A 12,539-nucleotide genomic window follows, 5' to 3' on the forward strand; every position below is an offset into this window, starting at 1 on the left:
GCACCTTTCACAGCACTGACCAAAAATCCTGGGGCTTGTCAGAGATGCTGCAGTTTGAGGGTCAAGGGGTGTTGTCCCAGGCCTGGGCTGCCTTTGGAACATCCCTGCAGTGAGTTGGGATGAGCTGAAATAAACTCAGAGTCCTCTCAGCACAAAAGGTGGGAACATCTCTGCAGTTGGTCCCTGCCAAATCAACCAGGCTCTGTCTGATGCCAAGCTACTCCTGAGGCTTTGGGATCACAACCACAGGTACTTTATGAAGCAAGGAAACAAAACCTTCTATCCCCCTATCCCCAGCCTGTTCTTCTGCTCTTCTACTTGTTTTAAAACAAGTTGTAAAACAGCCAAACAAGCCACATATAATTTATATTTTAATACAGAAACCATACATCTGGAGTTCATACACAGCATGGGGAACACTTCAGTACATCTAGAATAAGACAAGAGTTGACCTTGTACCTGAAGTAAGTGACCATGAGAGGAGGAAAAGCAAACACTTTTTCAATTTTGTTCAGTGTTCCAATGGAATTCACTTTGCTAACGAAAATTAAAATCCCAAATTCATCTTTAATTACTTGGGAAAGCCAATAAACTGCACTGGGCGAGTGGTAAAAACTTCATGGAAATCCTGGGAGCTGGAGGTCCAGTTGATTACACAGGGAACCACGAGCTCCTCCAGGCAGTGACAGTCTTTAACCCATGGCCACTATTTCTGACAAACTGGCCAGACCCTTCCAGAAGCTGAGCTGACCCTTGGGCTCAGGGACACACATGGTGGGATGTGGTTTGGCTGGCCATGGTACTTTGCTGTCAGATCCCAAAAGGTGCCATCGAGGTCCAATTCTCAGCACCTGATGCCTTGACAGAGTCCTGAAGAGGAGCTTTCAACAACACACCCCCTTCAGTCCCTGGAGCAGAACATGTGTAAGCTCCAACTCCAACTCAGCTGGGCAATACCAATACTCAAATAATTAAAACTGACACTGTAGTAAAAATAAATATGCACTGAAAAACATAATCACAGGGCCTGGGGGCAACTTCCATCCCTGCTGGGCACACACAGGCTCACCAGTGCTGCTGTCTGTCCTGAGGGAACGGCTCATCACCAAGGCTGGGAATGGGGTTGGTCTGGCCCCTGGTGGGAGGTTAATGGTCCATATGTCTTCCTTTCTCTACTACAAAAATAGAAATTCATCTGGAGCAACAGAGGGAGTGACTGCACACCCCCTCAGCTCTGTGCAGGCACTGAAGGACACTTCTTGTACTGACCCAATGACACAGAGGGAGGAGTTTTCAAAAGTGGAACTTGGGCATCTGAAACCCTGGGACCTGAAATCTTCCCATAGGCACTTTTAAAAAGAAGAGATCTATTTGCTGCACTTGGGAAAAAAGCTAAGAACAGAAACAGAAACCTGTATCCACACAAATGGGAACCGAACGTATCAGCAACAGGTGTCTTGGCAGAGATTTGTTACCTGTAACTAAAAAGTTTTGCTTGATCTTGTCATGTTACAGTGAAAACCACAACCATCCTCAGCAGCAAACAGCAGCAATCCTCACTGGTCAATAAATGCTCCATGCACTTGGCAGTCAGGGGGAGAATAATACAAAGTGATGTTTGATGCAGTCCTGATAATAAACGATTAAACTTTCTAGGGGCAGACTAATACTGACCTCTGCTTTGCCAAGTCTGACCAGGTAACTCAGTGCCCAAATGGTCCAGGTTTCAACACCATCATAAGAGCAGCACTGACCTGAACAACTTTGCAAGGAACCCTGTCCCTCTTTCTTCTTGAATGGTTTCAGCTTTTCTTTGCAGCAGCACCATGTTTAAATACTGCAGTTCTGGAGTCTTTAACCCCCCTCCAGCCAGAAGGGATGGCTCTGTGAGGCTGCCCTGTTCTGAGTGCCCTCAGCTCAGCTGGGGCAGAGCTGAACTCACCATGTGCTCATCAGTGGTTAAGTCAGCCTAGAGGGAAGTCCTACAGGTAATTCCTACAGAAAATTCCTAAAAGAAACTCCTGCTGCAGGAACAAGACCAGCAAGCTCCAATCTATCTATGCTAAACCAGCCTGGAGTGTGTCTGTTCTCACAGTCACAGCTTTGTTGGCCCTGAACCCAAAATTCCCAGAGCCTTACACAGACCAGGATACTACACTCAGAGCAGCAAAGGAGTTGTTGCCAGGTATGTGTATTTTTCTCTCCTGAGGGCTGGGTTACTATTGGTATTTCTTACCTGTCTGACAACAAAACAGTCCACTCAGTTCCACACTGGGAAGTAGTTGGCCTTTTAAAGCTACAGCAGCACAGTGTTCCTTGGAGAGTCTACAGGAATTCTGACCAACTAAGGTGGATGAGACCATGGATTTTACTCAGGTACTGTTTGTTCTGGGAGCTCCTCCACTGGCTTTTTTTGTCTTAGCAGGGGGATGGAGGAGACAACTGAAAGTCTGTAGCATGCACAGTCACCTCTAGAAAGGTTCACATCTACTTGGCTACTAAACAGATTTACTTGGTTGGTAAAACATCAGCTACAGTCTCTTTTGGGTTTTCCTTCAGCACCATCTACTCATTTTACTGAACTTAACAGAAAACATCCCTAAAAACAATGATTCCATCTCATGGAGAAGTATGTATGGGAAATTCCTGTGAACAGGCATAAGCTTCCTATGGACCTGTTTTATCCTAGACAGTACAGCATGCTGGATCCAAAGCCAGGTGGCAGTGCAAACAGATTCCTCCACGCTCAGGATTTTGCTGTCACAACTGTGCTACATTTCTGCTGGTTGATGAAAGAGCATCATCTGTCCTGCTTTGATGTTCACTCCTCTGTAACTGATTCCCACAAAAGCAAAGCTAAGTGCCTAATGGTAAAGGAAAGCTTTGTCTTGACAGGCCCAGAACTTCCTCTCTCATGTCAAACAAGATGTTTCTACATAATTGTGCTCTTCTTTTAGAAGTTTAGATAAAATATTCAGCACCCACCGATCCGGAAGCCTTTGTAGTAGGAACAAACGGCATCATTTCCTTTTTGTCTGAGGAGATGTTGCTTTTGATTGCACAATTAAGACTATGGAGTGTGGCTCTTTATTAACATGCTTGTAATATGACAACGCAGTAAGAGCATGAAGGAGGATAAAGCACCTTGCAGGAGTCTGTGTTCTGAGACCACGCTGAGATGTTCCCACATCCAGCAGGATCCTCCAGCACTAATCCGGAACGTCGTTAAAAACCATCTGGGAGAAGGGGGCGTTCAGCCTGTCCAGTTCATCCACTTGGGGGGGGTGATGCATTATCACCTCGTGGTCCTCTGAGACATCATCCCCCACCGTGACCAGGTTTGTGAGGGATTTGCTCCGGACACACTGGAAATCCACGTGGCGGCTCTTGCCCTCTTCCTTCTCCCAGGACATCTGGATGAACGGCCGCTGGACGTAGTTGTAGATCACTTCTGAGCGGCCACCAGGCCTCCTCTTCACCTTCTCTTTGCAGGTGGGATAGCCTGGAAACACAGACAGCCCCTCAGCTGCACTGCACCCCTCTGACTCACAACAGCATTCCAGAAGAGCCAGGTGGGAGTGACTGTGGGGTCAGGGTGGGACACACACACACAGCTCAGCAGATAAATGTTCACATTCCACATTTTACATTACTGGCTTGCAAAAGACCGTTCTCTTTTCCCCTGCCAAGGGGTCCTGGAAGGCTGGACATTCCTCAAGAAGGAAAACTTGAAGCTGCAGGAGCAGGCCATTCCCATGTGCCAAAGGTGGGGATGAAAAGGAGGAAGAAGGGGCAGGCAAATCAGGAGGACTCTGAGGATGTCATGAGGTTATGCAGGGGAAAAAATGAGAAGGGCCAAGGCTAAACATGAGGGCAGATGTACCCAGGTGGGCAAGGAGGCCAAGGGCATCCTGGCCTGGACCAGCAACAATGTTCCAGTAGGACCAGGACAGTGATTGTCCCACTGCTGAGCCCACACCTTGAATCCTGGGGTCAGAACAAGACAGACATTGAGGGGCTGGAGCAGGTCCAGAGAAGGGAACGGAGCTGGGGAAGGGTCTGGAGCACCAGGAGCAGCTGAAAGAGCTGGGGGGGCTCAGCCTGGAGAAAAGGAGGCTCAGGGGGGACCTTCTCACTCTCTGCAACTCCCTGACAGGAGGGGGGAGCCAGGTGGGGGTCAGGCTCTGCTCCCAGGGAACAAGGGACAGGATGAGAGGAAATGGCCTCAAGTTGAAGCAGGGGAGGTTTAGGTTGGATATGGGGGAAATTTTTTTCACCAAAAGGGTTGTCCAGCCCTGGCACAGCTGCTCAGGGCAGTGGTGGAGTCACCATCCCTGGAGGGACCTAAAACATACGTGAATGTGGTGCTTGGGGACACGGTTTAGTGGTGGGCTTGGCAGTGCTGGGTTAATGGTTGGACTCAATGATCTCAGAGGGTTTTTCCAACCTAAATGATTCCATGGTTCTCTGACAGGAGGGTGCAGCACTGTGTGTAGTCAGTCATAGGATCAACAGCTGCACAGCACCAGCCATTCTGTGAGCAAACACAGCTACTATAAAAATAAGACAGTCTCCCAGGATAGAGCACAACTTTCTCTAAACCCCTAAGGGAATGCTTGGAGCAGCAGGTGGAAGTATTTGACTCCTGTTTCCTGTTTCCTCATTCCTAGGCTCATTCCTGGTACATTCTATGTATCTTTTACCTACCTTTAAGGTGAAGGAACATGCCCACATTTGACCAGTTTCACGAAAATAAATGTAAACCACAGAGTAAAACAGGAAATGCCTGGAGTTCAGAGGAAACCAGGCTTTACTGACTGTGGAGTCACCTGTTTTAGGATTTCCTTTGCTGAAGCAACACTTTACCTTCGATGCCAATGCGAATGTTTTTCAGGCCCCGTTCCTTTAACACGGCCTTTGCCACGTCCCGGTTCTCGATGTACTTGAAGAATCTGTACAGCTTGGAACTGTAAAGGACTTGAGAAATAAAAGAGGTGATTAGAATCTACAAAGAGGAACCTTCTCCCTGTTTTTGACATGCGAGGCTGCGAGGCTGCCTAAAACCAGGTGTGGTTTTCAAGGTGTCTGTCCTCCTCACTGGGATTAGTTGTACTTCCTGGTGGGAGGGCAGTGATGCACATCACAGTCAGGATAGACTGGGAGGTGATGGGAGTGGAAAGCAAAGAGTATTCCCTCACTAAGGAGCCAGGAAAAGGCTGAGGGGGAGGCAGAAACACAAGGAAAAGCTGCAGTGTGTGCTGTCAGTCCCAACACAGGGATCAGAGCACAGCTCTGGTATCCTGCCTCCAGCAGCAGCAGCTCAAAAGGAGTGCACAAAACAGGGCTCCATGTGCCAGCACCTCCTCCTGGAGGAAGCCTGGAGTTTGGGAATGGGTCCTTTCCTGGCACACAGAGCCAGGAGCCCCAGTGCAGAGCCCTTACTTTGTGAGTACTCCTCTCCCATGGGAGGTGGATGATCTTCATCCCAGTCCACGGTGTCTTCATCCGTCAGCACGACAATGTGACATTCCCGCTCCCCCTTCCTGGCACTGTCCACCATGATGGGCAGGATCAGCTCCTCCAGGTAGCTGTCAAACTGCTTGTGAGCCCCATCGTTGGAGAGCTCGTGTAACAGAGCACCTGGGGAGGCACAAATCAGACAATGAGCTGTTCTACACTATGAAAATATGTCCCAGCTCTGCACTTCCAGATCTATCCAAGAGCACAGCGGGAATTCTTCCTTAGACAAACTGCTCAACATATGCTCAGCCTCTAGCTCCAGAACTGCCAAAATCAGATGTACAGACTGCATTTCAAATGGGATACAAATTACACTGCAGAACCATTTCATGGCCACAAAAAAAACCCCACCAAGCTCCAACCAATACAGTGAAACAGTAACAGACTGAATAATTAATTCATTTTGATACTTAACTGGAATTCCCAGCAACAACCTCTGCCCTTGAAAGTACATTTTGCTGCCTTCTCTGTGATCACTCATCAGAGAAGAGGGCAGGAAATTCCACCCACAGGCTGTGCTCCTGTACCACACACCCCATTTCACTGCAGTGCTTTTCACAGATTTGCCTGTGCTAAAAGTACTTTCTTGGCCAGTATGCCCACCAAAAAGCTGCTCCCAATCAAATCCCTTCATGTCTAGGAACTCTGTTACTTCCCAGCTTTGGTATCCTTTGTTCCTGCTTTGCCCATCATTCTTTAGCTTAAATTATTCATGATTCTCTGGTACATTTTGGATACAAGTCATAACCCTGCTTTTAGCTTTCATTTTGTGGGCTATAACAGCAAGCTCTGCTTGGCCTCTGTTACAAAAAGAGACCAGAATGTTTATAATTTGCTTTTTGACCAAGGTGTCTGCGTTCTGCAGGATTCAATCACTTCAGTTCTGATTAAGGTAGCAAAAAAGAAGCTGTTTAAATGCAACTTGAGCCCTGGTGGAATCCACATGTTCATGCTTAAACTAAAGCACATGATTAAGAGCTGCACTGAATCAGGATCCACGTAGTTGATCTCCCAGGAGCTGATTTCTTTCCATACTTACTTAAGTCTTGACATTTGATTGTGTTGAAATCAAAGTTTATGCAGAGGTAATCACATGTGTCTCGAAGGTCTGGGATGGAAATCCCATCAGGGCAGTTAATGATTCCAGTTTTGTAATAATCCTGTGAATATAAGGATAGTTTTTAGAGAGAAAAATTAAGAATGTCTTGGACTCTGATAATTCTTAATTAGTTCTTGGTTTTGTTTACCAACATTTGAGAGTTAGAGAGGCTGTTTAGAGCTCTTTGAACAGTAAAAACAACCCTGATTGTTCAAGAAGCTACATCTGCAGGTCCTCTTGGGTCTGATAAATGATGAGCTCCAGTTAAAACTTTTCCCATGGCACAGAGTTTAGTAATATCTCATATGCAATAGACATTAATATGCAACCACAAGGTCAGGGTGCAGCTCAGGAATTCCAACAACAGGACTCAGGGAAGGTAAGAGGCGAGATGAGCAAATATCTGAAACACTGACTTCTACCAAAGTCTCCTATATTTTTTCTTTAAAAATCACGATGCAAAATGTAAAAACAGAATGTCCCAGGGAGTGCAGCTGCCAGGAGATGGCTCAGCTCTGCACATGTGACAAACAGATTGTTCATTTCTCTTTTTTCCCCCGATCTGCAAACATCTCCTTACCAGCACGGTGCGGAACACGGCTGAGCTGATTCCCTCGGCGATTTCATACTCTCCCTTCTCGTTTGGCCTGGTGAAATTGTATTCTCTTCCTGGTCCAAACATTCTGAAGAGAGAAAAAAACCATGTAATTCCACGAGAATACAGAAATGCATTTATTCCAGGGACAAAGAGGTGCACTGGGGTTAAAAAAATGCTTCCCTGTGAGGGTGGGGAGGCCCTGGCACAGGTTGCCCAGAGAAGCTGTGGCTGCCCCATCCCTGGAAGTGTCCAAGGCCAGGTTGGACGGGGCTTGGAGCAACCTGGGAGAGTGGAAGGTGTCCCTGCCCATGGCAGGGGGTGGAATGAGATGAGCTTTAAGGCCTCTTCCAACCCAGACCACTGACACAGAGACACAGTGACTTAAACCCACACTCCAACTTTACTTCCATGCTAAACAGGGACAGGAGCTGGCTCAGGGAAGTCTGGGCTCTGTTGCTACAGCTACTGTGTAAGGAACAAGTCAAGGAACAGATCATTCAGCCCTGGGGCAGAAAATCCCCTGGCAATAAAGCCCTTTCACTGACCTACACCAGATAACTCCACATGTCTTTTGATCCCTTGTTTTGTTGGTGTTTTACTCAATGACCAGTGCAAAGGTCAGTGACCTGACAGGACTATCTCCCTTTGGGCAGAGAGGGGGAAGTGCTGACAATACAGAACATGAGTGTTTCTTGTTGCAGAAACAGGTTCCAACCTTCCAGTTCTGTTAGAGGGAGCCAAGTAACTTCTCTTTTGGGAGAGTATCAAAAGAGGGCAGCAGGAGGGGATGGAGCATTATCATACTCCCCATTCAGGAGGGAGGTTATCAGCTGTGGACAGATGTACTGCTTACAGACCAGGCAAACACTTGGACAGAAAAGAAAATGAGACCACATTTGGCTAAAAGTGTGCATTTTCTGATGGAAGTGGACCAAAGGGAGGCTTATCTAGAGAACTACCAGCTCTCCATCTGGTCATGTCTTCAGGGCCTCCCTCACAGCCAAGTTCTCTCTGAGGTAACCCTTGCTTTGCTTGTGTGTACAGATGAGATCACAAAACAAACATTGTGGGTTTGCTCCATTTTAACAAACATTGACCCACTTGAGTTACCTTGAAAACAACAGATGTGACCCACCTTCCCAGCATGGTGTCAGGGTGAGCAGTGAAGATCTGGGGGTTCACTGCAAAGCGAGTGCCATCCACCACAAGGGTCACTTTCTCAGGAGCCACTGTCTGTGAACTGCTGCTTGAAGACAAAGCACAGCATCCATGGCGCTCCTGGGGACTAAAATATTCCACCTGTCTCTTATTTCCATCTGGGAAATGGCAGTTGTGAGTGTCTTCAGCAGCAGAGAGCATGCAGCTGATCTGGGGACTTCCTGGGCAAGTGCTGTGTCGGCATTCGGGATCCAAACCTGAGGGAGACAAATGAATACTGCAGGGTAAGAGATAATTTATTGGAAAACATCATTTCATAGTAACACCTCCTACTGCAACGAGAAAACTGAGTCATATAATTAAGCATTCCAGTAGACATAACTGTCAGAGTAATGTTATATCACAGAATCACAGAATATGCTGAGTTGGAAGGAACCTGCAAGAATTACCAGTCACACTCCTGGCCCTGCATGGGACAACCCCAAAATCCCACCACATGCCTGAGGGTGTTGTTCAAACACTTCCTGAGCTCTGTCAGCCTTGGGGCCATGACCACTGCCCTGGGGAGCCTGTTCAGTGCCCAATCACTTCCGGGGGAAGAACCTTTTCCTGATATCCAACCTAACCCTCCCTGACACAACTAGACTGTGGTTTTGACTGGATTTTGGATAAAAAAATTTCCTAATGAACCCCACTGATGGTCTCAGTGGCAAAGGGCAGGAGCACAGGAATTAAACAAGCTCAAAATACAGACACAGAGCCTCCCAGGCAGCTGCAGCAGCAGCAGCACACACCTCACCAGGTGCTGCAAGTCAGCAGTGCTTGATGCTGGTCCGTGGTGGACACACTGTCCAGCTGCTTCCAGGGAATCTGTTCAGGGATAATCCCAGGAGGAGCCATGAGCTGGCCAGCCAGGGCATTCCCATGGGATGATGCTGCCAAGTTGCTGAACTCTGCTGAGAACTGCTGTCCTTTAGAGCAGGGTACACACTCCCCAGTGCAGCCTGCCTTGTGATACTGGAACCTTTTCCAAAACTGCCCTCAGAGAACAAGAAATAATCTCCCTTGAAGATTATGAGGTGAGGACATTATCCTTACTTACCCTCAGTCCTGGGAACTGCAGCAGAGCTGTGACCTCCTACCACCACAGCACTTTCTTCTGACTCATGGGATGCCACAGTTCTGTTTTCCACAGGGCAACTGGACTCTGGGTTCCTCGACCAGTCTGTCCCCCCAGCACAGTTCACATTCATGCTGGGCCTCCGTGCTGTGAGGAGCTGGTGGCGTTTCCTAAGGGAAGAGCTGCAGAGAAAACACCAGGTTGTTAGTTTTGGAGGGAACTCCCAAGCAATGAAGCTCAAATCCCTGGATCTGGTACCACGAGCCAAGTCCCTCAGGCTCAAAAGGCATTTTTGCAGGTATTTAACTGTGTTTCAGAAGCTTATGATGCCCCTGTACTCACTCAGGAAAATGAAAAAAGCTTTTAAAGTAACCAGGGGTCTATTAAATATATTTAATCTATAAACCTTTGCTTTTTTTAAAGCTAAGTCTAAAGCCACTCATGTCTTTAGATCACATGTGCATTCCTGCAAATACCTTCCTGGCAATTACCCTCCCTCCAGACCTCTAGTGCCCTTTAAAAATGTTTATGTATCTCTTGATTCCCAGCCCTGGCAAAATGAGCTCTGTAACATGGCCACAGCCTGAAATATAACATTTTCCCAGTTAACAGCTCAGGAGTTGCCACTTAACCACTCTGAGGTTTGACCAGGAGGTTCCCTGCTCCCAGTCACTCCTTGGTTTTGGGTTTTCCTTCTTGATTTATGCCCCTGCTGTCACACAGTGCTCACCCCAGGATTAAACCCAAAGCAGTCCTACAAAACCCACTTGTATGATGCAGAACATCCATGACTGGAGAAGCTTCACACACGATGCTTTAACCAACACCACTCAGATCTGGAATGTTCTTCCAGCATATGCAGACACAGCTTCCATTTTTCTCCAAGTGAAATTCTTCCTCCTTGTTTCTATCTTTAAGACCCACTTCACTCCTTGTATCTCCTAACATTTCCTTGCTCTCTTTCCCTCATTCTCTCTGGTATTTGTTTTGCCCTGGACAAGAACCCGCTCGCCTTTCTTGCCTTCAACTGTTTTCCTTCTACTCTCTCAAACACAATTTCCTCATTAATGAATTTTCCCAATTTCCCCCCTGCTGCACCATTGTCCTGTGTCTTTTCCTTGGCTGAATGAAGACTCCAGGGCCTGTGGGTGCCATCTCTGTCTCCTGGCAGAGCCCTGCCTGGTAGAGACAAACCAGATAAAACACAGCACTAATAAAACAACAAAAAGCCAAGGCAGAGTTAGTGAGTTTTCTGGGCAGGACCTGCTGAGGGTGAAACCTTAATGAGCAGTTCAGTGGTGGGTTTCAAGCCCATTGTTACTGGCAGTCAGTGGAACCATTTAATTCTTAATGAGAATTTAAAAAAGGAAAAACAATTCCTTTCCTTTGTTCTGTAAACCCAATATTAAGTTGCCAGCATTGTTATATCTGTGTATTTTTAGAAAATCTGTTGCTTACACATCATGTGACGCTCATCTGAAGGAAAATTTTTGGCAACAGCAAACCCATTTCTTTTTTAATGGCTCTGGCTGGAAGGAACAGCGACAGGAGGAGCCTCCAAGGGTCATCTCAGTCCCAGCAACTGGGCAGCTCACAGGGCATCACCTCCCCCTCTGCTCTCACCCAACACAGCCTTGGAAAACTTCTCCTCACATCTTCCTGGAGCCTGGACAGATCCCCCCATCACTCCCACCAGAAACACAACAGTGCCTGTGAATGCTGCCCTGCACTGGGAACACTCATGGATGACCTCCTGATTATTTACTGCATTCCTCAGCAGAGAGGAGAGTTTAGGCAGGGAATCAGATCAATAAGCAGAGTCTACCCAGGCAAAAGGCAGCTTGATCCAGGGACACTCGGACTCCACACCTTCCCCAGAGCTCTGCCTTCCAAGCCCTACTGAAGAGATGTCAAACAGCACAAAGCCCCAACAGACTGAATTTCACAACCACCAAACTGGGTTGGGTGAATGTTGCAATCTTTGTTCATCACCTCAAGCTCTAATTCAGTGCAGGCACAGCTGAAGAGACCCTGAACACCCCTCAGCAGTTCTCAACTACGACAGCTCTGAAATTATTTACAGAACTATCATCAGGTACACAGGAACTACAACACATGAATTTTCCTTGATAATTTCCTATTCTTTTTCTGCTTAATCTGCTAAGCAGGATTTTTAGGAGAAAAACCCCAGCTGATGGACACCCTTCTCCTTGTTCTCTTCTGTTAAAACAGATTCACAAACAGCTGCTCTTTGCAATGTGGTGGCTCTTCCAGTGTCAGATCTGACTTTCCTTATTGAATCTTCAGGAAGTGGAACATCCAGCCCTGCTGATTACCCAACCTGGGCCAGGCTGATGGCAATTCCCTGTTTTGGCATTCCCAAATCCTGCACACCAGGTGTCAGCAGAATTGAGGAAAGTGAGTAAGGTTCCTTCAGCACATCTGGCTGGTACAGTAAATCCCCAAAGTGGTCATTTAATGAGACAAATATATTGCAAACACACAGAACCCAGCAGGGAAACCAGGACACAAAGACTTCAAGGCCAAACTCCTGCCTGACCAGCTTACAAATGTCCTGGTTTCCTTTCATGCCCAGGATCAAGGAGAACTACCTGTGCTGAGAGTGAATACCTATAAATAATAATTAGCACTATTCATCTTCAAAGCTTTTTACAAGTATTAACTGCTCATTGCTCCTAACAGCCCTGGGAAATACTGCAGGGGAGTCTTTTATGAGAGAAAACGGGGACACAGAGGAGGAGACATAATCCTGAGGATCAGAGGAACAGATCCACTGCCTACCCAGGTGCTTCTCTGACTTGTAGCACGTTCACTACTCAGCTCCAGGCACCAGCAATTCCCAGGTTACCACCCTCCTTCCAAGGCTCTTTCCATGCATGTTTCCACCCTCTGGGAAGTGTAAATTGGCTGCTACCACAGAATGGATCATGAGCAGGGAACGAGCACCTCGACCTCTTTCTCACTTCTCTGTGACTTGTTTGTGTTCTCAAATCCTGGAGGATCAGGGAAGGAGCAGTTTGTGT

At 47.2% G+C, this 12,539-nt stretch overlaps 1 protein-coding gene across 4 annotated transcripts in view; it reads right to left on the minus strand.

Moving 5' to 3' along the window:
* Window positions 1-358: 358 nt before the first annotated feature.
* The window catches only part of KCTD20 (potassium channel tetramerization domain containing 20), a 27,712-nt gene continuing 15,531 nt past the window's right edge, over window positions 359-12,539 (minus strand). For 3 of the 4 annotated variants that reach the window (XM_027665673.1, XM_027665672.1, XM_027665671.1), the window contains exons 2-8: window positions 9,478-9,677; window positions 8,353-8,632; window positions 7,200-7,302; window positions 6,560-6,680; window positions 5,443-5,640; window positions 4,867-4,977; window positions 359-3,502 (exon numbers count right to left, since the gene is read on the minus strand). In XM_027665673.1, the coding sequence (XP_027521474.1) occupies window positions 3,210-3,502; window positions 4,867-4,977; window positions 5,443-5,640; window positions 6,560-6,680; window positions 7,200-7,302; window positions 8,353-8,632; window positions 9,478-9,628 (1,257 nt within the window). In that variant the 5' untranslated portion in view covers window positions 9,629-9,677 and the 3' untranslated portion in view covers window positions 359-3,209. Of the gene's footprint in view, window positions 3,503-4,866; window positions 4,978-5,442; window positions 5,641-6,559; window positions 6,681-7,199; window positions 7,303-8,352; window positions 8,633-9,169; window positions 9,188-9,477; window positions 9,678-12,539 lie in introns of those variants that run through there. The other variant, XM_027665674.1, reaches the window with a different exon arrangement.

The sequence above is a fragment of the Corapipo altera genome, unplaced genomic scaffold (assembly GCF_003945725.1).
Source record: "Corapipo altera isolate COAL_440 unplaced genomic scaffold, ASM394572v1 202, whole genome shotgun sequence".
Taxonomy (NCBI): domain Eukaryota; kingdom Metazoa; phylum Chordata; class Aves; order Passeriformes; family Pipridae; genus Corapipo; species Corapipo altera.